This window comes from Bufo gargarizans, chromosome 3 (genome assembly GCF_014858855.1).
Source record: "Bufo gargarizans isolate SCDJY-AF-19 chromosome 3, ASM1485885v1, whole genome shotgun sequence".
NCBI classification, from domain to species: Eukaryota; Metazoa; Chordata; class Amphibia; order Anura; family Bufonidae; genus Bufo; species Bufo gargarizans.
Window position 1 is genome coordinate 120723041 of NC_058082.1, and position 23323 is coordinate 120746363.

At 47.0% G+C, this 23323-nt stretch overlaps 1 protein-coding gene across 4 annotated transcripts in view; it reads left to right on the forward strand.

Annotated features, from left to right (window-relative positions):
* BAZ2A (bromodomain adjacent to zinc finger domain 2A) overlaps positions 1-23323 on the forward strand; it is an 82513-nt gene that overhangs the window by 23578 nt on the left and 35612 nt on the right. For all 4 annotated transcript variants that reach the window (XM_044287293.1, XM_044287295.1, XM_044287294.1 and 1 more), the window contains exons 7-12: positions 11820-11880; positions 12282-12390; positions 18436-18537; positions 19250-19457; positions 19619-19680; positions 21322-21429. In XM_044287293.1, the coding sequence (XP_044143228.1) occupies positions 11820-11880; positions 12282-12390; positions 18436-18537; positions 19250-19457; positions 19619-19680; positions 21322-21429 (650 nt within the window). The remainder of the gene's footprint in view (positions 1-11819; positions 11881-12281; positions 12391-18435; positions 18538-19249; positions 19458-19618; positions 19681-21321; positions 21430-23323) is intronic.

A 23323-nucleotide genomic window follows, 5' to 3' on the forward strand; every position in this document is an offset into this window, starting at 1 on the left:
CACGTCAGGCAATGCTTCTTGTGAAAAGCAAACCCAGAACTGGTGTGTGTTTTTTATAGGGCAGGGCAGCTGTAACCAACACCTCCAATCTCATCTCATTGATTTGACTCCAGTTGGCTGACACCTCACTCCATTTAGCTCTTGATGTCATTAGTCTAGGGATTCACATACTTTTTCCACCTGCACTGTGAATGTTTACATGGTGTGTTCAATAAAAACATGGTAACATTTCATTCTTTGTGTGTTATTAGTTTAAGCAGACTGTGATTGTCTATTGTTGTGACTTAGATGACGATCAGATTACATTTTATGACCAATTTGTGCAGAAATCCATATTACTCCAAAGGGTTCACATACTTTTTCTTGCAACTTTATCTTGACCCAGCCCTGCAGCATATAGCACTCAGCGCCATGCGAACTTACCGGGCAGAGAGCGCAGAGCAGACGTTCCGGGAAGCGGAGCAAGAGAGCCACGTGTGGGTCCAGGCAGAGGACTGGCAGTAAGATCTGACACTCCGGACCTGGTGAGGCATACAGGAACAAGAAATTTCCCGCCAGTTGTCCATCTTGTCGGCACCTCCGCAGTTCCGGGGGAAGGGAAAAGAGCCCAGACAGATTCAGATCCCTGCAGCGACACATGCAGCAATATCCCTGATCACCCAGCAGCTTAAATACAGTCTCCTGTATAAATAGCTCAAGAAAGCAGGACCGAACTGCCTGACTTCATAAGCAAACCACTGTTGTGTATACAAAGGTACCAGAAATCTCTGAAGAATATAAGCCTTGAGCCTGCTACCTATATCATTGCATATATAGAGCACGCTATACCTTTTGAGCCCTGAATTCTTCCCTAACTATCACAGAACTGTCTACTATTCTGATATAACAATGGGGCCACAAAAAACACAGAGCGCCACAAAAAAAATTGCACAAATTTGCTAGACAACCAGAAGACGGGGCGCGGTTGCCATTACCGCAATGGAATATACACACTAGGGCAAGTACAGCATCGGAAATACCGACCCAAGTAACTTCCCAGGAGGAAGCTCATGAAGAACCCACTCTTAAACAAGTAACCCAGGTTTTGGAAACCATTACTGCATTGCAAGACTTCCCTCACAGGAAAACTGGACGAAGTAAAGATAGATCTGGGACTACTGCGCCTAGACCTGCATAACCTGCCAGAAAGGGTCTAACACACTGAAGAACACATATCCCGCATAGGGGACGTCACCACTACTGTGATCTTAATACCAAAGCGGAGCAATGGAAGCAGAAAGCAGACGACTTAGAAAATAGGCTCCATAAAAAACAACTTCAGAATCATCTTTTTGCCTGAAAGAGCAAGGGCTGGGCGCCAGATAAGTTTATGGAAAATTAGATAAAGGAACTTTTTCCAGATGCAAATTTCTCCTTGGCCTACGTGGTACAACGGGCCCACAGAGTACCAGCAAAACCTCCTCCACCGGGGGTACCAAATCGCCCCATGTTTGCAAGGTTCCTTAACTGCAAAGACAGGGACAGGATATTGGCTCTAGCAAGAAGGCGACAAGAAATAAAGTATGGCAACGCCAGAGTCTCCATTTCTCGCCCAGTTTCCTTGGGGGACACAGAAGACCTTGGGTATAGCTCATCTCCATAGGAGGCGTGACACTAAGTGAAAACTGTTAAGCCCCTCCTCCACAGCTATACCCTCAGCCTGGAGAGAGAGACTGCCAGTTTTTGCTTAGTGTCCAAGGAGGCAAGACACTCCCTGCTACTGCAGGGCTGTTTTCTCCTTTGTTTAATTTTTTGATTTTTACTTTTTTATTTCTTTTTGTTCCAGATCATCAGGGACAACAGAGTCGCACTAGACCTCTCTGTTCTCCCGGGGTTGAGCTGCGCCAGTGCCGGGCTCCCGCACTGCTGCCTCCCCCACAGAAGGCAAGGTGGACCAGGGCAGCCCAGCTCCCCTGCATCCCGCCAGCGCAAGGGTCGCCCGCACGCCAAGTCCCTCGCCAGCGTCCTGCCACTACGGTGCCAGTAGCTGAAGGGGCGACCCTGCTGGAACGGACCGAGGGTGAAGACGGCTGTGGTAAGAGAGAGGCTTCTCCAGCCCTACGTCCCCCTCCCTGGCCATCCTGCGTGCTGGACTCCCATGCTGGTCCCGGCGGACCTACGCTGGCTCCTGGGCTAGCTGTTGCCCAATAATTATATAGCCCCACACCACCACCATACTGGTGGCCGCAGGGCGACAATACAATGCCCCTCCATAGGGGATTGCACAGGGGTGAGCATGGCATTGCTGTGGAGGAATATAGGGCCAGAGACCTGCTCCTAGCTGCCCCTAACACAGGGGTTATGCCGTCCATCCCCCTTGCCGGTCGCAGTTCAGTAGGGGGCCCACGCTAGCTGCCCCTGTCTCTCTCTCCCTCCTTAGGGGAACTACAGATGTCCATTAGGGCAGGGGGTGCAGTGCTGGCTTCCGGGGTCTCCCTCCTTACCGGTGTGCTAGAGCCAAAGGGCCGCTCCAGGCGCTGCCAGACGCAGGGCCTCGCGGCCTGCACGATGCTCCAACAGGCCCCGGCCGACTGCTGATGCTTCCGATCGGCCGGGTGCCGCAGACTTTGACCCAGGCTTTGGCCTGCTGCTCCGGACCTCTGTCTCTGCCGGCCCGCGGGTTGGGCACCCGCGGCCGTTTGGTACATGCGACAGCCGGCTCCCTCCAGGTCCCGGCTCACCGTCGTTGCCTCTTGGCCGGCCGGGCGCCGCAAAAATCTAGGCCCCGGCTTCGGGTCCTACTAGGCCGCAACATCCCGGCCTCTGTTGGAGGGGGCGGGAACGTCTCGCGGCGCGAATTCTTCCCGCCCGCACGTCCTCCGCCCCCCCAGAGGATCGCAGCGCCGCCCCCCAGGCCGGATCTTTGTTAACCTGTTGGGTGCCGGCTATCTCCAAGGGCCGGCTCCCTTCTGGAGGACCCCCTCTATGTCCTGGTGGGCTTCCTAATAAGCCTATACGAGGCTATGTCTCTCAGTGCCTTGGGAGGACTGTATGGTGGCCCTTTCTTGCCTCAGAGTGGCTATGTTTTAAAAAAAAAAAAAAAAAAGAGGGCTTCCATGGCGGAGTTATTAAATAACGGAATGGCTGCGCAGGACGCTGCAGCATGATACAGTGGTGCTGGCTGCATGCTATGCTTCCCTTCCGTAGGCGGCATGTCGCGCTCCCCGGCTGCGGTTCTGACCGGCTGCAAGTCTCCTCTTTAGGCGGACCCATGCCATCTACCGGGATACGGCGCTAGCCAAGTGTAGGCGCCCCCTCTTCCGCCCGTTCTATGGCAGGACATCACCTTTCCAGTTATGGTGCTGGCCATGGGCATGAACCCCTTCCTGAGTGGAATTCTGCGCTCTCTGGCCGCAGGCTAGCCATGTGCATAACCCCCTTCTATAGGTGGAATACTACATTCACCGGATCGGTGCTGACCATGGCACGACACCCCCCTTCCTTAGGGGAACGCTGCACTCACTGGTTGTAATGCTGGACAGGTGCATGTCCCCCTTCTGGGGCGGAATAATTGCACTCACCGGATTCAGTGTTGGCCATGGGTACGACCCCCCCCCCCCCCTCTCCTTAGGGGAACGCGGCACTCTCACTGGATTCCCTGCCGGCCATGTATGTAACCCCCTTCGGCGGAACGCTGCACTCCCGCTGTGTTCGCTGTCGGCCATGTGTATGAAACCCTTCTATAGGAGGAATTCCGAATTCTCGCCAGATGCGGTGCTGGCCATGTGCACGTCCCCCTTCCATAAGCGGAACACTGCTCTCTTACTGGATTTACTGCCGGCCATGTGCATGACTTCCTTTCGTAAGCGGATGGCTGCACTCTTATTGGTTTGCATTTCTCGCGGTAGGTTGCTGGCCACGTGCCTGAGTGCTTGCACTCTCACCAGATCCGCTGCCGGCTATATGCATGGCCCCCTTCCGTGGGCGGTGTTCCGCACTCGCGCTGGATTGCTGCCGGCGTGGCCATGCCTCTTCTCCTCAGGCGACATTCATGCACCTTTTTTACTGACTGGGTGTCATTGTGCCAGCACGTTGCCGGCCAGGTGCATGACCCCCATCCATGGCGGATGCTCGCGCTCTCCTGGGATGCGATGGTAGCCTTGTGCACCCCCCCTCCCCCCTTTTTGTTTGGGTCACTGCATTTTCACCAAATGCGTTGCGGGCCGTGAGCATGGCTCTAGCAGGGGTGCGCTGCTTGCACCCCCTTTGGGAATGGTGCTGGCCTTGTGCTTCATTCCATGGGCGGAAATTTGTACGCTCACGGGATTCACGGCTGTCCGTGTGTATACTGTACTGGACGTTCCCCTTTCATGGGCGGAGTAGTTGCACTCTCGCGAAATTCGGTGTTGGGTAGATTATTGCACAATCTTTTATTGCTAGGATATCCGGTGCATGCCCCCCCTTTTCAGGGCCTTTCCACTCTTGCCATCGGCAGAGTTGCCAGGTACCTTCCCCCCCTTTTTTTCCGGGCGGACTACTTGCGTTCCTTCGCATGCCGGTACTGGTCTTGTGCATAACTCCCTTTCGGGCTGCACTTTACACTTCCGTGGATACTGTGGGACGCTGTGGCTGTGCGCTCTGTGCGTTGTTTTGGGCCGTGTATGCCTTCTCCTCCCTTGGGTGGGTTGGCCTTCTCGCTACCTGCAGGGTTGCTAGTACGTATGCCTCCCTTCTTCCTGCGACATACTTTTTTTTTTTCTCTCTGGGGTGTGTTTGCTTGTCGCAAGCTTGCACTTTCTCTGAGGAGATCGTTCTGTCCACTTGTGAGCCTAAGGTGTTGTTGTCCGACACGCGACAATGGATGCTCAATGTATTCACAGCTGTATATCTTGTATGTACGTAGACGGGCTCTGCTGGCTCGCTACTGCACTGAGCTGAGTGGTACCCATTCTCCGGTGGGGTCCCGTTGTTGTCGGCACCCACCATGTTCGTTGGCCTTTCCACCTGGGGAGTGTTCGGGGTTCCTTGATGCGTACCCATTCGTCATTTAGTGGCATTGTTTCCCTACGCAACCGGTCGGGGTCGAGAGTGTTGTCTACAGTGCCGCTCGACCTCTACGTTGGCTCTGGCGGGACTACGGTTCCCTCGCCTACTACCATTTCCTCTTCTCGGATGCAGTGTGGTGTGGGTCCTTCCTATTGGCGCCCTTTGCGCTCCAGTCTGTTGCTGCCAGGTTCAGACTGCTCCTCTCGGGTAGGTCGCCCAACTCTTCTTGGGTGCTTGATTGTCCAGGTCCTGGGACCTCCACCTTGGTTTCTTCAGGGTATTCGCCTGCTGCGACGGTGTGCAGGTAGTCTCACAGAGTAGAGGGGATTCGGCTCTTCCTTTCCTCGCCGGCTCGGTTTTTTTTTTGGCTTCTGCTCTGGGTTTGTCGTTCCAATGTGGCTGCTGCCCCGGCCAGGCCTCAGTGGCTGTTCCGTCGTTGCCCCCCCCCCCCCCTCCTCTGGGGTGAGCATGGTTGTTCGCTTGGATGGTTCCGGTGTTACTTGCGGTCTCGTACCATCTCCCTCGTTCTCGCTGGCGGTGCTAGCGGTTTGCCGGGCCTACCGCGTTTTGTCCTCCCACTGGGTGCAGGTTGCCTTTCCGTTCTGGGTGTATGGTCCTGTGGGACTTACTTTCTCAGTGCCTTGGGAGGACTGCCCTTCGGTCAGGATTGTCCTTGGATCTCCCACACGGGGCTGTGGAACTCCTTTCTTTGGTGGCTACATCGACTTGGACTTGGCCTGTCTGGTTTGGGCATCTGTCGGATGCTGGGCAGACCCTTCGGGTTTCTTCCGTCTGTCCTTCTGCTCCCCCACTCCGGTCGGATACGGGGCTATGTTGTTCGGGGGCCGACAGGACCGTGGTTTCCGATCCTTCGGCCGTGTTACTGGTCTGCGCCTGATCCCATTGGGTTTTCTTCCGCTTACTGGGTGATTCCTGCGAGCACGCTAGTGTTCGCTCCCGACTGTTTAGTACAGGTTTGGTTGTCGGGCTTAGGGTTCTTACCTGGGGTTTTGTGGGAAGCGGGGCATTCCCCCACTCTGCCTTCTCGCCCTTGGTTCTGTCTTTCGCTAGTCCGGCCTGACCCTGGGACTTCTGTTACTTGAAGTGTCAAGTGTCTGCGCTGTCCTTCCCCTTCCAGCGTTTCCTGGCCCTCTTGGGCCTTGTCATGTCCTTCTGCCACAGAGTGGCTCTGTGGTTCCTCTTTATCGTTTCCTGGTTCCGCCCTGGGAACTACATACTGAGCTCTCTGCGCTCCGGTCTTTCCCTTGGAGCCGTTGCAGGAGTTCTTCCTACTCCTTCTGTCTTGTACGGTTGTGTTTCTGTTGCCATCATGTCTGACGGGTGCCTGATTGATGGCCCTTCGTGTTCTGTGCCTTCTGTCCTTTTCCAGGACAGGGCTGTTCTCCGTCCTGTTCCTTTCTTCCTTCCTTCCTTCTGAAGGTGTTATCTGCCTTCTTATCAACGAGGCTTTCGTCCTTTCCACCCATCCCCGGGTACGGACGCTTTGCCGTTGGGAGGTTGTTGGACCTTGCGGTTGTTTACTTGGAGATCTCCGACTCCGGTCGGCGTTCGGTCTCTTGTGTTTCCAGGAGGTCAGTGCAAAGGTTGATGGCCTCCAGGGTGGCCTCCTCCGCTTTCTCAATGTGGCTTTTTGCTGTGGTTATCGCACCAATGGCAGGGTTCTGCTTTCGGTGTCACCGTTCATTTCATCAGAGCAGTCGGTGCCTCCTGGGGCGGGGGTGTTAGGTTTCGGCCATTCATTTGTGCAGGGCGGTCACTTCTTCCTTGCACACCTTACCGAGTTCTGCTGGGGGCATACTCGGGCTTCGGCGTATGCTGCCTTGGGCCGCCTGGTCTGCAGGCGGTGTTTTCTTGATGCCTTCGGGTGCTTCGCCTTGGTGCTGTGGTCCCTCCCCTCTTGGACTGCTATTGAACGTCCCAAGGTCTTCTGTGTCCCCCAAGGAAACTGGGCGAGAAAACGAGATTTTTGTATTACTTACCAGTAAAATCTCTTTCTCGCTCTTTCCTTGGGGGACACAGCACCCACCATTCTTGTTTTTTCTTGCACGGTTTCAGAGTTTGTTTTACCCGTTGGGTAGTTGGCTTGTTGGTTCCACTTTTGGACTTTGCCTTTTCTCACTGCTTGGACACGCAACTGGCAGTCTCTCTCTCCAGGCTGAGGGTATAGCTGTGGAGGAGGGGCTTAACAGTTTTCACTTAGTGTCACGCCTCCTATGGAGATGAGCTATACCCAAGGTCTTCTGTGTCCCCCAAGGAAAGAGCGAGAAAGAGATTTTACTGGTAAGTAATACAAAAATCTCGTTTTTTCCATGGAACTGCAGAAAAAACGTGCCACCTTCATGGATGTCAAGAGACATCTGAGAGAAGCTAACATCCCTTACTCTATTGGCTATCCTGCCAAACTCAGAGTGATGGACAGCGACAAAGCGGTCTTCTTTACTTCACCTGGAGAAGTCTCTAAATGGCTGGCCTTGTGGAGAAGATCCCCAAGATGCTGAGACTCCTGGTACATCTAGAGACTAGTCACCTGACGACATCGGCGAACTGGTTTGCTTTCACCAAGACATATGCTAGTGTTAATTCCTCCGTAATGTCTTCATTACATTTTGACTTACTCTCGTTAATGATATAGGGCCTTGTTATATACATGCACCTAAGTAAAATGGATACATCGGTGTCTCTGCCAACTGACATCGTAGGCGGGGGCATCGCGGTTTTACTGGCCTACAAAATTAAGAAATTATTACAGACCTAACACTCAGACAACATAAGGTTAGGCAACCCAGATTCTTCGCAATTTTTTATTTTTCGGTTCTGCAATAATTTTGTTTTATTTACAGTTATTCATGTAGCAATGTTGCACGCTAATACATCCACTGCGCTTGACTTCACTTCTGATCACCTATACCTACCTTGGAATCCATGGCTGAGCTAAAAATACTTTCATGGAATGTTAGGGGTTTGGGGACACCACAAAAGAGATCTATGGTGCTTGCTTTTATCAGACACTCTAATCCACAGATTTTGTGTATGCAAGAGACGCATCTTATCGCTATCACCTCTCGTGGGCCGCACACTCATACCTCTTCTTCACGAGGAGTGTCCCTGTTACTACACAAACTATTGTGCTGGAAGATGAAAGACCGAGTCATTGATTCAGAAGGCAGATATGTCTTTGTTCACTCTCTAATTGACAATGTACAATATACATTAATAGGGATTTAGAACCCACCCCCAGGCTCTATGCAAGTTCTTCACCTGGCTGCTACATTCGCAGCCACCTATCCACAAGCTAGAGTAATCTGCATGGGAGATCTAAACATGACATTAGACCCCTCTCTTGACTGCTTTCTGGGCAATGCGGACCCAATAAACATAGGGACTTCCTCAAGACTTAAAAAGTTTCTGACTGAATTTAGATGGCTGGACCTCTGGAGAGCTAAATATCCCACAAACAAGGTATTCTCCTGTCACAGTGGTGGACACAACTCCTTAACCCGAACAGATTATATATTAGGTAACAAGTTAGTGATGTTAAATCTTTGTGCGATAACGTCCCTCCCCAGGGGGATATTGGATCACTCACCGATACTGGGCACTCTTATGCGGGGCACGCCATCAATAATGTACAGGATGAATATACATCCATTCTAGTTGAACCTCTTGGGATCAGCAGATGGCATCCCTTACCAGCTACGAGAGTTTCTGGAAATACACGCAAACTAACCTAACCTAGCACTGGTGTGGGATACCTTAAAGGCATTTCTTCAAGGGTCCTTACACTCCAGCATATCCTTTATAAAAAAAAGACTCAACGTTTGGAGGCGGAACTGGAAATCCGGTGTACTACACCGGAACAGAAATTTATTAATCACCTGACAGACATCAACAGAAATGCATGGCTCCAAGCGGGAAGATCATATTTAGTGACACTTAAGGACAAGGCTGATAGGAAATTATTTTTCATGAAACGGACAGCGTTCGAACTGGGAAATCACTCAGCTAAACTACTGGCTCAATTAGTCCGCCATAATTCGCCCTCCTCAACGATTTTAGCAGTTAGAGACACCGCAGGACAATTACACGACACGCAAGAGGCGATTCTCCGCACTTTTACACACTTCTATCAAGATTTATACATATCTAGCATAACAGCAACTGATTCGGAGATAGCTGCGTATTTAGAGGGCATATCCCTACCTATTCTTATTACAACACAATGTACCCAACTAGACCAACCAATTGGCTTAGAAGAAATAACACAAGCAATATCAGACCTTAATAGGGTCTCCAAAGAAGTGTATGCTAAATATGTGGAGGTACTATCCTCTGTACTATCAACTGTTATCCACCCTCCAATTCTCCTTGGAAAGGGGACACTTGCCTGAGACTTCTATGGAAGGCTCCCTTAGAGGGTGGCTTATTTAGACCCATAGCATTATTAAATGTAGACTACAAAATACTGACCAGAATTCTGGCCATTCGTTTAAATCAGGTAATCCTTGGTTCATGCAGACCAGACAGGATTCATGCCAGGGGAACCCACCACTGAGAACATCAGGCAGGTCCAGGTAGTTACACAGGTGGGGTTCTCCTTAAATGAGGATTGGGCCCTGGCTTCATTGGACGCTGCCAAGGCATTCGATTCTATAGAATGGGCCTAGCTGATAAACTGCCTGAAAGAGTTTGGATTTAGCCCACAATTTCTCAAATGGATTACTCTCCCTCCTGTACAGCAGCCCTGTCAGTAGGCTATTGATAAATGGAGAGCTATCCGCAAGCTTTCCTCTTCATAGAGGTACGAGGCAGGGCTGCCCCCTGTCACCACTCCTATTTGCACTGGCAGTTGAGTCTCTGGCAATTAGGGTGAGGACCAGCAGCAATAGAACCGGGTTGACCATGGGAGACAGAAGTCCGTATAGGACTATGTGCAGATGACTTGATTCTATATTTATCGTCACCTGACATTTCCCTTAAAGGTGCAGTGGCCTTAATAAATGAATTTGGGGAGTTTTTGGGCCTGCAAATCAATTGGGAGAAATCAGTCTACATGCCTCTAGGCAAGACGGGTTGGACAGATCCCTCACATGTGGAAAGACTAAAGGTGGTTGATACCTTCAAGTATCTAAGCGTAAATATTACTAAAAGATATTCCCAGTCCCTGTCTCTCAATATTTACCCCTTAAAGGACCATATACAGAACAAGCTCCAAAACTGGAAAACATTACCCATCTTGGTGACAGGACATATTAATCTTATTAAAATGATTATACATCCCAAGGTGTTATACGCCCTCCAACACTCAGAGGTACCTATGCCTAAATCGATATTTAGAGAAATTGGCTAGAGTTTTTATATGGGGACGATCACGTGCTAAACTAAGTCTAGATACATTAAAATGACTAAAAACAGAAGGCGGTATGGCTTTACCAGATTACTATATATATTATTTAGCAGGTCAGCTGATGAGACTTATTAGAACTTGGTATACTGCGGAGGTCCTACCCACTTCAGAGTACTTCTTAAAGCATTTCCTAAACTGTTATTCAATATGGTCAGTCTTGGAAATGCCTCCTAAATTCCAGAGACCGCTGCTGCCGCTGCATAGGCTGGCACAAACTATCTGGAAAGATGCTAAATGACTGACCCAGTTCACGTGGGTTGTCTCAGATCTACCCCTATGAACCAATCAATTGCTGCCACAGATACAAGTAGTCATGGAGGCTGAAAGTTGGCAGGCCGCAGACGTTAAAACTCCTGGAGATATATACGATCAGGGAGTACTAATGACGTTTGAAGTACTGTCTCAGAAGTACAATATTCTTCGCACTCACTACTTTTTCATATTTATAACTTCGGTCGGCCATACAGACCATATTCCCAAGCACCAACACCAATCTCGTAGTACCCACTAATAGGGGTTGTTAAAACCCAGGGTCCCAGAGGACTAGTGTCAGCATTTTATTCCCATTAAGTACAAGCAAAGGTCAAGAACAGCCCTCTGAAGGTAATGGATAAATGGAAAAGAATGATATCCACACTCAGAAGAATCCGTAACAGATTTATTGGAATCCTATTTACAGGTATCGCCAGCAGTTAATAATAAAATAATACAACTGTGCATTATTCACCAAACATAGTTAACGCCAACTAGGCTCTACAGAATGGGTAGAGCATCATCCACAGCATGCCCACGATGTGGAGAACTAGAAGCAGACTTCTGGCACATGATATGGAGTTGCCGGTTCAGATAGATTGCACTCCTGAGATTTGCCTGCTGGGACTTATGAACGAAGATAACTTGGATCACTACATGACAGTATTTTTGAGAGAGTCATTATTTATGACACGTAAATGTATTGCCTTGGGATAGTATGACGCCAATACACCGACTCTATCCATGTGGAAATTACAGATAAATCAAATTATCATATTTAGTGTTGGTGTTTAAACACCGTAACAAACCTCAAAAATTTGAAAAGGTCCGGGGCTTGTGGTGCAGCTCTCCACACACGTTGTACTCGGCCTCTAGACTGCAACAGGCACTGTCGACAGCCCAGGGATCCTTGGATCGGTCGGTTTAGTGGAGTCAAAGGACAAACTTCCAACAAAGGATAGGGAATGTTATGCAGTGGATGATTGGAATACTTACACGAAATGGACTTGTTATACCCGTTTGTATTATGACATGCAGCACGATTGTAAGATGTCGGTGTTATTTCTTTTGTGTCAATAAGAGTTAAACAAAATAAATAAATGCTTTTATCTGGCAGGGGCTGCAATACGAAGGAGGGTAGCTACTCCTGAAGACGTGCGGTACCCTCTCCTGCATGGGTAAGTCACTTTAGTTTTAATGCTTTGAATTGTGGAAAAATCCCTAGTCTGTAACCTGCAAAACTACTAGTATGTACAGTGGGAGGCACATATGCAAACTGTGGTAATTCCTACACCGTTCCCCTGATTTGGATGTAAATTCCCTCAAATTAAAGCTGACAGTCTGCAGTTAAAGCACATCTAGTTAGTTTCATTTCAAATATATTGTGGTGGTGTATAGAGCCAAAAATGTTAGCATTGAGTCAATGTCCCAATATTTATTAACCTGACTGTACGTGTAATAAAAATCTATACCTATAAGTGCATAGAGACTGAGACCGAGTAGAACTGTGAAGTAGTCTTCTGTAACTGTAAACTTTAGGTTTACACCCGGTGACCATACTGTGACCTTGGTTTTGCAGTTGGAAGCGTGAAGTTCGGATAAAGAAGGGCAGTCACCGGTGGCAAGGAGAGACCTGGTACTATGCTCCCTGTGGGAAAAGAATGAAACAGTTCCCTGAGGTTATAAAGGTAATGCTGCTTTAACCCATGTAATGGAGTAAGGTTGTAGTCTTATAAATGTTCTATAGATAAATGTGATCTATAATTCCCTGGAAGTCGTTTTAATATATATTTTGTATTAATTTTCCAATAATGGCAATAAAATATGCATCCAAATCATAACAGAATAAATACACATTAAACCAAAAATGTTAACCCCCACCCTAAAAAAACCCATTAGTTATACATCCTATTCTTTAGAAAAATATTCCACAATTCCCATATCGCGTCAAATGTAGATTTCATCAAACCTACTTGCATCTAATCTTTCCCTTTCGCCCATGACAGCACCCTTGAGAGACTGCCTCCATCCAGGACAGGAAACAGGAACTTTCGTGGAGAGCTCATAAGGAGGAGCATGGCCCCGAGACCACCAGTTCCTGTTTCCTGTCCTAGACAGAGGACGGTTCGTGGAGAGAGGAAAAGAAAAGCTAGGCTGCAGGGCCCCGGAGGAATTGTTCTAAAGTGAGGTTACCTGTTCCGGCATAAGTCTCCTCTAGGAGCCGCCGGCCGGAGTCTGGGGTCTGCTGCTGGGGTCTGGCTTACGCTGCGCTGGCGATACTCTGCAGTCCCGGGCTCACCGAGAGGTGCGTTCGGCACGCCGGTCCTGCCCGACAGTGCTCAGGCGGGCCGGGGCCTTCTTCTTTGCCGCGCGCAGGGGGAACTAAAATCTCGCAATGCCAGCGAGATCCGGGTCTCGGTAGAGACTTCCGGTTTTTGGAACGCACGCAGCGTGCGTTCCGGAAGTAGGAAGAGCCTTCTCCTACTTAGGCCGCAGAGGATTTCCAGCAGGACCCGACCGAGGAGATCGGACCCACAGGCGCACGGTCAGCAGCAGCCCAGCCAGCCAGCCAGCCTTACAGGAAGCCAGATTTCCTTTGGATCCGGGGAGTCACTCTCTATCCCACAGCAGTATGGAGGAGGAGAGTGCCCTACGCGCCGATCAACAGGAGGGTCATGAGATCAGACCGGTACTCCTGGTGGGGTAAGGGGGATCATTCCCCACCATTTATTTCATTTTTTAAGCTAAATCTCCTTTCCCTCTTGTTTCTTCCTGCATTTAGACTACAAAAGAGGGCCCTAGAAAGGCAATTTCAAAGACCAGAGGGAAGGAGTGTGCCGTCTGTAAAAAGAAACTGGCCCCCTCTTGGTTGAAAAAGCTATGCCAAAGTTGTATTGAGAAACTAGTGGAGGAGGAGTCCCCATCCCTTCTACAGAGTATTAGGGAGATGGTAAAGACGGAGGTCTCGGATTCCCTGAAAGATTTCAAAAAGAGCTTTCCCGCTGTAGCCTCTACCTCCCTGGGAACCAGATCAAGCACGGCTAATAGATCTGACTCAGATCCTTTAGAGGAAAGCGATACGGGAGAAATCCTAGATAGCCCAGACTCGTCCCAGGATGAGGAATCCACGGGCAGGCCACTTTTTTCCCCCGATGATACAGAAGCTTTACTAAAAGCAGTTTGTGCGACTATGAAAGTAGACGAACCCAAAGACCCAAGATCCGTTCAGGATATCATGTTTGGTGATCTCGGGCAGAAAAAATCTAGAGTATTTCCCGTTAACGAGAATATAAAATTTTTAATTCAGAGGGAATGGAAAAGACCCGATAAAAAGTTTTTTGTGCCAAAAAATGTAAAAAGGAAATATCCCTTTGACGAGGCAGACTCAGTAAACTGGGACAGACCCCCTAAATTGGATGCACCTGTTGCAAAAATTTCAAAAAAATCGGCCCTTCCGTTCGAGGACTTAGGTTCTCTTAAAGACCCTATGGATAAGCGAGCAGAGGTTTACTTGAAAAAAGTTTGGGAGACCTCAGCCCAAGCATTCAAACCAAATATTGCCGCCACATCCACTGCTAGGTCTCTGAAATTATGGCTAGAGGAGTTAGAATCTCACATTCAGAACAAGACCCCGAGAGATCAGTTGTTAACCGTTTTCCCCACTCTACTTAAAGCAGTAGACTTTATTTCTGATGCATCAGCCGATGCTTTAAAATTAAATGCTAGGTCAGCTGCTCTTTCAAATTCAGCCAGACGAGCTATTTGGCTAAAAGGTTGGTCGGGAGACACGGGATCTAAAAATAAGCTTTGTGCAATTCCTTGTCAGGGCGATTATCTTTTTGGATCCGTCTTAGACGACCTTTTGGATAAAGCCTCGGACAATAAAAAAGGATTCCCTGTCTCCAGACCCCCGAAAAAACAACGTTTTTTTCGCAAAAACAAGAAAGATTTTTTTAGGGGGCAGAGGAAAGACTTCAGAGCTGACAACAAGAATAGGAAAAGCAAGGGATTTCTCTTCAGTTCCCAATCCTCCTCAACCTCTAAACCATCACAGCAATGACGGTTTCTCTCCCGTGGGGGGCAGACTTTCTCTCTTCCTATACGCCTGGGAGAAAATCTCCTCAAGTCCCTGGATTTTAGGCGTTATAAAGGAGGGGTTTGGTCTAGAGTTTGTCTCCCGCCCACCGGACAGATTCAAAATCACGAATTTTCTAGGAAACCCGGGGAAAAATCTAGCCTTACAACAAGAGATTGTATCCCTACTTCGGAAAAATGTTCTAATTCCGGTGCCGGAGGCAGAGAAGGGCGAGGGTTTTTACTCCTCCCTTTTTCTGGTCCCCAAACCGGATGGAACATTCAGAACTATTATAAATCTAAAGGATTTAAATCAATTCCTCTCTTACAAAAAATTCAGAATGGAGTCAATCCAATCAGTCATAAAACATCTATTCAGGGGCTGCTTCATGGCTACGATAGACGTAAGAGATGCGTACTACCACATTCCCATTCGGCTAGACTGTCAAAAATTCCTCAGAGTCGCGGTTTCTATAGGAGGTCACATCCAGCACTTACAATACACAGCCCTTCCCTTTGGGATTTCTCAAGCTCCCAGACTTTTCACGAAAGTCATGGCAGAAGTCATGGCTCATGTAAGGGGAAAAGACATTTTACTAATACCTTACTTAGACGATCTCCTGGTGGTAGCAGAGTCAAAATCCATTCTAGAAGCGCACCTCAAAAAAGTAGTGCAGATCCTAGAAGACCTTGGCTGGCAAATAAACGGAGAAAAATCCCATTTAATTCCTTCCCAAGTTTGCATCTTTTTAGGGAGAGATTCACCAACAGGGATAGATGCCTTCTCCCTTCCCTGGCCGAACCAGCTCCTCTACGCCTTTCCTCCATTAAGGCTTCTTCCAAGATTCTTACAGAAGCTGAGACAAGAAAGAACAACAGTGATCTTAATTGCTCCTTTCTGGCCCAGAAGAACCTGGTTCACCTGGTTGAGGAAGCTATCCTTGACGGACCCTTGGATTCTCCCGGAGTGGCAAGATCTTCTATCCCAAGGACCAGTCAATCATCCGAGTGTGAAGCAGCTACACCTAACAGCATGGCTCTTGAGGGGGAAATCCTAGAAAGTAGAGGACTCTCCAAGAGCGTAGTTTCCACTTTACTATCCTGCAGAAAGGATGTCACCTCCTCTATTTATCTCAGGATTTGGAACACCTTCCAGAAGTTTGCCAAGGATCCAGTGAATCCTTTAAATCCCCCACCTATGTGTAGGATTTTAGATTTTTTGCAAGCTGGACATGAAAAAAATTTGAGGCCAAGTACTCTTAGAGTACAGGTATCCGCTTTGAGTGCGTTCTTTGATTCTCCCATCGCTAGCCACCCGTGGGTCCGAAGATTCTTTAAAGCCATCAGCAGGCTTAGGCCTATACCTGGACCTTCAATTCCCCCCTGGGACCTCAACTTGGTCCTTACTAGCCTCACAGAACCTCCCTTTGAGCCACTTAAACAGTTACCTATAAAGATTTTGTCTTTCAAAACAGCGTTTCTTGTGGCAATTACCTCAGCAAGGAGGGTTGGTGAGATTTCAGCCTTCTCTACCCCGCCTCCGTACACTAACATCTTAGATGATAGGGTTCTCATTAAACCAGACCCTTCCTTCTTACCGAAAGTGGTTTCTATGTTTCATAGAACGCAGGACATTATCCTTCCTTCCCTGTGCCAAGATCCGAGAAATGAAAAAGAGGAAAAACTGCACTGTTTAGATGTAAAAAGATGCCTATCTCATTATCTGGAGGCTACTAGTCAGTGGAGGAAAACCTCAAAGCTCTTCATTCAGTTTAGTGGGAAAAATAAGGGCCTCCCAGCCTCTTCTAGAACCCTTTCCAGATGGATCGTAAGAGCCATTAATTTGGCCTATTCTTCAGCTGGAAAGGCGCCCCCGGGGGGCTTTGGTGCTCATTCTACAAGATCAGTCTCCACCACTTGGGCAGAAAGGGCTGACGCTACCCTAGAACAAATTTGTAGAGCAGCCACATGGCAGTCGCCTAGCACCTTCTTCCGTCACTACAGATTGGACCTAGGCAATAGAGAACAGCTAGCCTTCGGTAGGAAAGTCCTCCAGGCGGTAGTCCCACCCTAAGAAATAAAGGGATTTCTATTCTAATCGTCTCTCAAGGGTGCTGTCATGGGCGAAAGGGAAATTTAAGATTACACTTACCGGTAATCACTTTTCCATAAGCCCATGACAGCACCCGGGTTTATTCCCACCCTGATATTCATATAAAAAAAAAAAAAAAAAAAAAAAAGGATATATAGAAAAAAAAAAAAAAAAAAAATATATAAATATATATATACAAAAAAAAAAAAAAAAAGAAGAGGAGTGTGGTCTAGGACAAGTTCTTGCGATTAACTGGTGGTCTCGGGGCCATGCTCCTCCTTATGAGCTCTCCACGAAAGTTCCTGTTTCCTGTCCTGGATGGAGGCGGTCTCTCAAGGGTGCTGTCATGGGCTTATGGAAAAGTGATTACCGGTAAGTGTAATCTTAAATTTTCCCACACTTAGATTTAACCTTTCGATCACACCCTCGAGCTCTTGTTCTTCACAGATATACTTTACTCTGATTCAGCATGTTCTCCCTGGTAGTGTTCTTCTTTTCTGATATTCTGTCCAGCTGCGCTTCCAAAAGACATGCGGTACATCAGGGGTTAGAATAGCTTGTATACCTGTCAGACTTCCTCTCTCACCACAACCTCTAAAACATTCATCTTCTACGGTATTCTACATCTGAACTGGAGTCAAATAGGCTTAAAGATATTTCCACAACTGACATTTGTCTGTTGCTTGTACTCGGAGTTCTCACTTATTTTATTCTATTTTTCCCTCATCCAGTCAAGTTCTAAATATTGCTGCCATTTCAATGTATTATCTAACTTGTTATCTTGCGAATTATTAATATCAAAATCTAACCCAGCGATCATTCCTCTTATAGAATCTGATTTCAAGCCATGTTTCTCTAACCTGTCCCTTCTCATAAAATGAATAATCTGCAAAAGCCTGAGAACCTCACTAGCCGGAACTTCCCATTTTGTAGCTAACCAGACTCCCCAATTTCCCATCAATCAAAAAACATTTAGTCTTCAAAATACCCTTCCTTAGCCTAGTCTTCAAAATACCCTTCCTTAGCCACCAATTAAAAGCTCCCTCCCTTAATCCTGGTACAAACAAATGGTTTCCAAATACACACATTACAATAGACCCTATAGATTGTAACTTCATCCTCCTGTTAACCTCTCCTCACAAATACAGAAAAATCAACCACTGGGCACTTTTTCAAGCAATCTCTTTTCAGTTTCTCCCAACCCTTCTACTTCAAGAGGTAAATCTTCTTCTGTCGGGGATGCTGCCCAACCTGCGGCCCTCCAGCTGTTGGAAAACTACATCTCCCAGCATGTCCGGAAAGCCTACAGCTGAGAGCATGGTGGAAGTTGTAGTTTTTAAACAGCTGGAGGGCCACAAGTTGGACATCCCTGTCCTAAGTGAACCCACACTGTTGTCAACCCTACCACACTTGTCCTCATTAACTGTGCACCCTGGGCTACTTTATTGGGGGTGGGGGTCTTTTTAACCTTGTAAATCAAGTGTTTGCATGCTGTGGTCGCTTCATGGCTCACCTCATGTGATCTTTTGTGTTATACATTTTTCACCTTTGTCTTTCTGTTGTGTAGTACCTCTCTAAATACTCTGGTCCTCACGTCAGAAGAGAACACTTTAGTTTTAGTCCAAGAATGCCAGTTGGAGATTTTTATGAAGAGCGTCACACTCCAGAGGTGAGTCAATTTCCACTCTTACTCAGTACTACTTACTCGGAGCACTTTGGCAGGACTTTGCTGACTCTTTATCCAAATCAAATACCTCTTGGAAAAGTTACATTCCTGGAAAGAGCCAATTCCAAGCTATCTTTGGAAACGGTATGGCCAGTCTGTTTCCATGGTAATGAATTAATGCACGTCTTCTTACTTTAGCACTGACAGCACTTGTTTGACCCCTTCTTAATTAAAGGGTTGTTGCAGGGATGCAAGGAATCTTGCCCCTTCCCAGTTGTACTTGCGTATATATAATGTCTGTCTGGCACAACCACGATAAGCCTCCATTCACACCTCCGCAATTCTGTTCCGCACTTTTCTGAACGGAATTGTGGACCCATGTATTTCTATGGGGCCGCACGATATGCGGATCTGGAAATACGGACTCACACTTCCGGGTCCGCATTTCCGTTCCCGAAAAAAATAAAAAAAATAAAAATAGAACATGTCCTATTCTTGTCTTGAATTGCAGACAAGAATAAGCATATTCTATTAGTGCCGGCGATGTGCAGTCCGCAAAATGCAGAACGCACATTGCCGGTGTCCATGTTTTGTGGATCCGCAAAACACACACGGACGTGTGAATGGACCCTAATGGAAATAAAATACTGCTGCTTGCTCAACTTAGATTTATTGTAAGTTAACTTGACGAGTTCTCTTTATTTTTCTGATCCAGGGCACAAAGTGGGTACTGTTGAAATCAGAGGAAATTCCTTCACGGATTTTGGCGATTACAGGGAAAAGGGGACGTCCTCGTAATATGGAGAAAGCTAGAGCCAAGGAGAATAAGGTGAAGCGAGGAAGAGGTCGTCCTCCAAAAGTGAAGATGATTGATCTTCTGAGCAAACCTGATGCTAAACTATTGAGGAAGCTGGAAAATCAAGGTATAGAGACCTCTATGTAATTTAAAGGGTTCCATTATTCTTTAAAGATGTGTTTGCTTTATCTATAGATACAGAACACGTATTAAAAAATATATTCCCTTAAACACTGTATGAGTATACCTTGCTGGGTTAATTTTAATCTGTTTCTGTCTCCCATGTAGATATTCTTAGTGATGTAGAAAAAGTGCAGCTGAGTAAGTTAAGGAAGAAAATGAGAAGGAAGGTAAGTCTGTATATGGAACAGTGGAACAGTGCTCATTTTGCTCTATGGTCCTAAGGACTGAACCATTTTGTGGTGCATAAAACCACATTACAATCATCAAAGACTAACCCCAGATTTTAGACTAGGTTCATCAATGTTCATCACCCAGTTTTTTGTGGCCCAATATCAATTAACTTAATGGTGGAGTGTTCTCTGTCCAGACATTGATGCGTGTAAAACGTCTTGATGCCTACTCGCATCCGTGAGTCTGCGCATTGAACCGCTAAAAACAGCCTAACAGTGTGGGGGCATGTGTGAGACTTTGGCATTCTTTGCTGAGCAGTCGAGAACTATCTGCTGTCAATCAGAGGCGACGGGGCAGGGAAAGGGGCATGTTTATCTTGACTTGAAGCTGCCCGCTTTACTTCAAACTCTGCTGTTACATAGCACATGCAGGGGATATGGGAGTCAGCAGTTGGGTCTGACATTAGAACACATTATTCTCTATTTTCTTTTTCTTTTTTTGTGTGACTTCATCTCATCTTCTGTAGCTCACTTTTTATGAAAGGCTTTATATTAAGGCCTATTTCACAGTGAATCGCGGATGTGTGTTGTCCGTGTTCTCCACAGACAGCACACGTAACCATTGATGTTAATATTTACACTTCAATGATTTTCCACTGTGGAAAACTACGGAGACATGCACTGCTTTGGTCCGTGATGCAGACTAAACACGATCATCGAAGACTGGGTCTATGAAAACCACTGACACAACATGGATAGTATCTGTCCCGGACCATTGGTAGAAGATGCACTGGAAGATAATTTTCATCCTGGCATTGTACGTGGAATACGGATGACACATGGAGAGCAAAGAACAGACACAGGAACCAAAAACAGATCCTTCTCTGACATCTTCACAGATGACCATCTTGTCATGGATGCACACGGATGTGTGAAAGAGTCCTTACCTGTAGAAGACTTCTCCTTCAATGAGTTTTGCTGCAGCATCTCTTTGAGCATAGAAATACTGCAGGTTTTGTGACCATGAATTCTCTTGAGAGACATTTGGCATGATACACCCAGGATTTGTCATAAGTATCTGATTGGTTTCGGTCCGACAACTGGGACCCCAGACCAATAAGCTGTTTGAGAAGTCGGCGGCCTTCTCAGTGCTCACCAAACACAGTGCCGTACATTGTATAGCGGCTGTGCTTGGGATCGCGCTCAGCCCCATTCACTTGAATGGGGCGAAGCTGCTCCTAGGCCACGTGACACAGCTGAATGGTGGGGGTCCTGGGTGTCGGACTCCCACCAGTCAGATACTAATGACCTATCCTGAGGATAGGTCACCAGTTTAAAAATCTCAGAAAACCACTTTCAAAAATATTCCTTGCAGGTTGGGATGTGTATAAAAATTTGGTACATCATCCAGTTGATGTTGAGCCTCTGTGAGAAGTGCCGTATGATTAAGTTACCAGTCGATATTATGAATAACCTCATTTTAGTTCCCTAACTAACACATACGAGCAAATAAAAATGCTATTAGAGCCTAGGATCTAAATGCTCCTTAATAAATACAATGTAATTTAATGATTTTGTCACCAGTCATAACTTCTTTTTCGATGATCTTTATCAACTTATGTCCGTTTTATTTTTAAGGCCAGGAGTCAAGAAGCTAAAGAGGCAGCAAAGAAACTAAAAGAAGCTAAAGAAGAGGCAGCTAGGAAACTAAAAGAAGCTAAAGAAGAGGCAGCAAAGAAACTAAAAGTAAGTTTATCAGCCTTTACTGGAATCCATATTCTTCAACCCTTGAATAGATCTACACACAGTGTGTGTGTGTGTGTGTAATATATATATATCTTTATATATATCTTTATATATATCTTTATATATCTTTATATATATCTTTATATATATATCTTTAGATAAAATTCATGGAATCATTTTGTTTGACAAAATTGAATCTAGATTTTTCATCACTCCTCAAAGTAGCCACCTCTTGTAGATAACAGCTGAACACAATCAAGGCATTCTTTTTACGATGGAATTCAGATATTGTTCAGAAAGTTCTGCTCAAAATTGTTTCAAAAGTTTCCACCAATGTGCTGCACGTGTAGGGTCCTTTTGCTTTCATCCTTTTGTCCTGTTTATCCAAAACAAGCTCAATGGGGTTTAAAGAGGTTGTGATCTTTATTTATATTGATGACCTATCCTCGGAATAGGTCATCATTATCAGATCGGTGGCGGGGAGACTCCCTGCACTGTTCGCAGTCTTCACCACAGCAGTGAGCAGGTGTAATTGCATCTCAGCCATCCCATTCACTTCTATGGGATGGCTTTGTCCTATTCACTTAAATGGGAAGGAGCCGCCCCATTGAAGTGAATGGTACAGTGGAGATGTAATTACATCTGCTCATCAAATGGGAAGTAGGTAAACAATGAAGAGTTAGTTCAGTGTGGCAAGCAGCTCTCGATCCAGTAAAAGAGCCCCAGACAATCACACTTCCTCTTCCATTTTTGATAGTTGGTGTCCCACAATGAGGAACCATCCTTTTACCTACTCTACTGCATACAAAAACCCTGCATGATGTACCAAATATAATTTTTCGCTCTGTATGAGACGCCTTACCATAGGACCGCATCTCCTGTTTACTAATGAATGCTTCCATAATGGAAGCGCTCATCAATATTCACTTTATAAGACACATGTCTTATAGAGCAGAAAATGTTAAATTTTGATTAATTTGTCTATAAACCCATCATCCAATCTTCAGTAGTCCACTGGGGTGCTTCTTCGCCAAGACAATTTATTTTATTTTATTTTGCAGCCTTATCAGTGGCTTTCTTACTGCTACTCAACCTGTCAGCCCTGTAGCTTGAAGCCTTATTTCTTATCCGTATCATTGGGGGACACAGGCTTGACCATGGGTATAGCTAATGCTACGAGGAGGCAGATACTAAGCACAAAAGTGTGAGCTCCTCCCGCCAGCTATACCCTTCCTACAGGGACTAAGCTAAAACTGTTTTAGCTAAGTATCCGTAGGAGGCAGACATATCTGCTTTTGCAGGTCTGCAGTTTTTTTTTTTCTTTTTTCCCCTTTTTTCTTGTTAGCTGGGCTACAGGAAGCCTGTGTTCCCACCCAAGAGATGGGAGATCAGAGGGTCTCCAAGCCCGTTGCTCGTTTCCGGGCTCTAGAAGACAAGAAGGACCAGAGGTTTCCAAATCCTTTTTATCACCATGGCTGGCCCGCGGTAAGCCCCCTACCACCTTTTTCCGGTGTAGCGGTCCTCCCCAAGGAGCAGCACACCGACAGGGAAAGTGGCAGGGTCAGAAGTCACCAGACAGGTATGTATGTTCTTCTCCTGTCACAGCTTCACGTCTCCACATCATCCCCCCCGCAACACCTCGGTTCGTTAGGTGAATGACCCCTATAATTTTCCAGACCCTTCCCGTCTGCATCGCTCTCATGCCGTGGATTGCAGGAAAAGTGTGTGGGGGGGTTTCTCTGCTTTGGGCCCGGAGACACATCTCCTAGTTCTCCAGTCACCCCAGCCATTCCCCCACCGGGGGGGGGGGGGGGGGGGGGGATAATGCTTAATTGAGGCGACAGCCTCCCTGCGGCCTACTCTTCAGCGGCATCTCCGGGGCACGTTCACCACC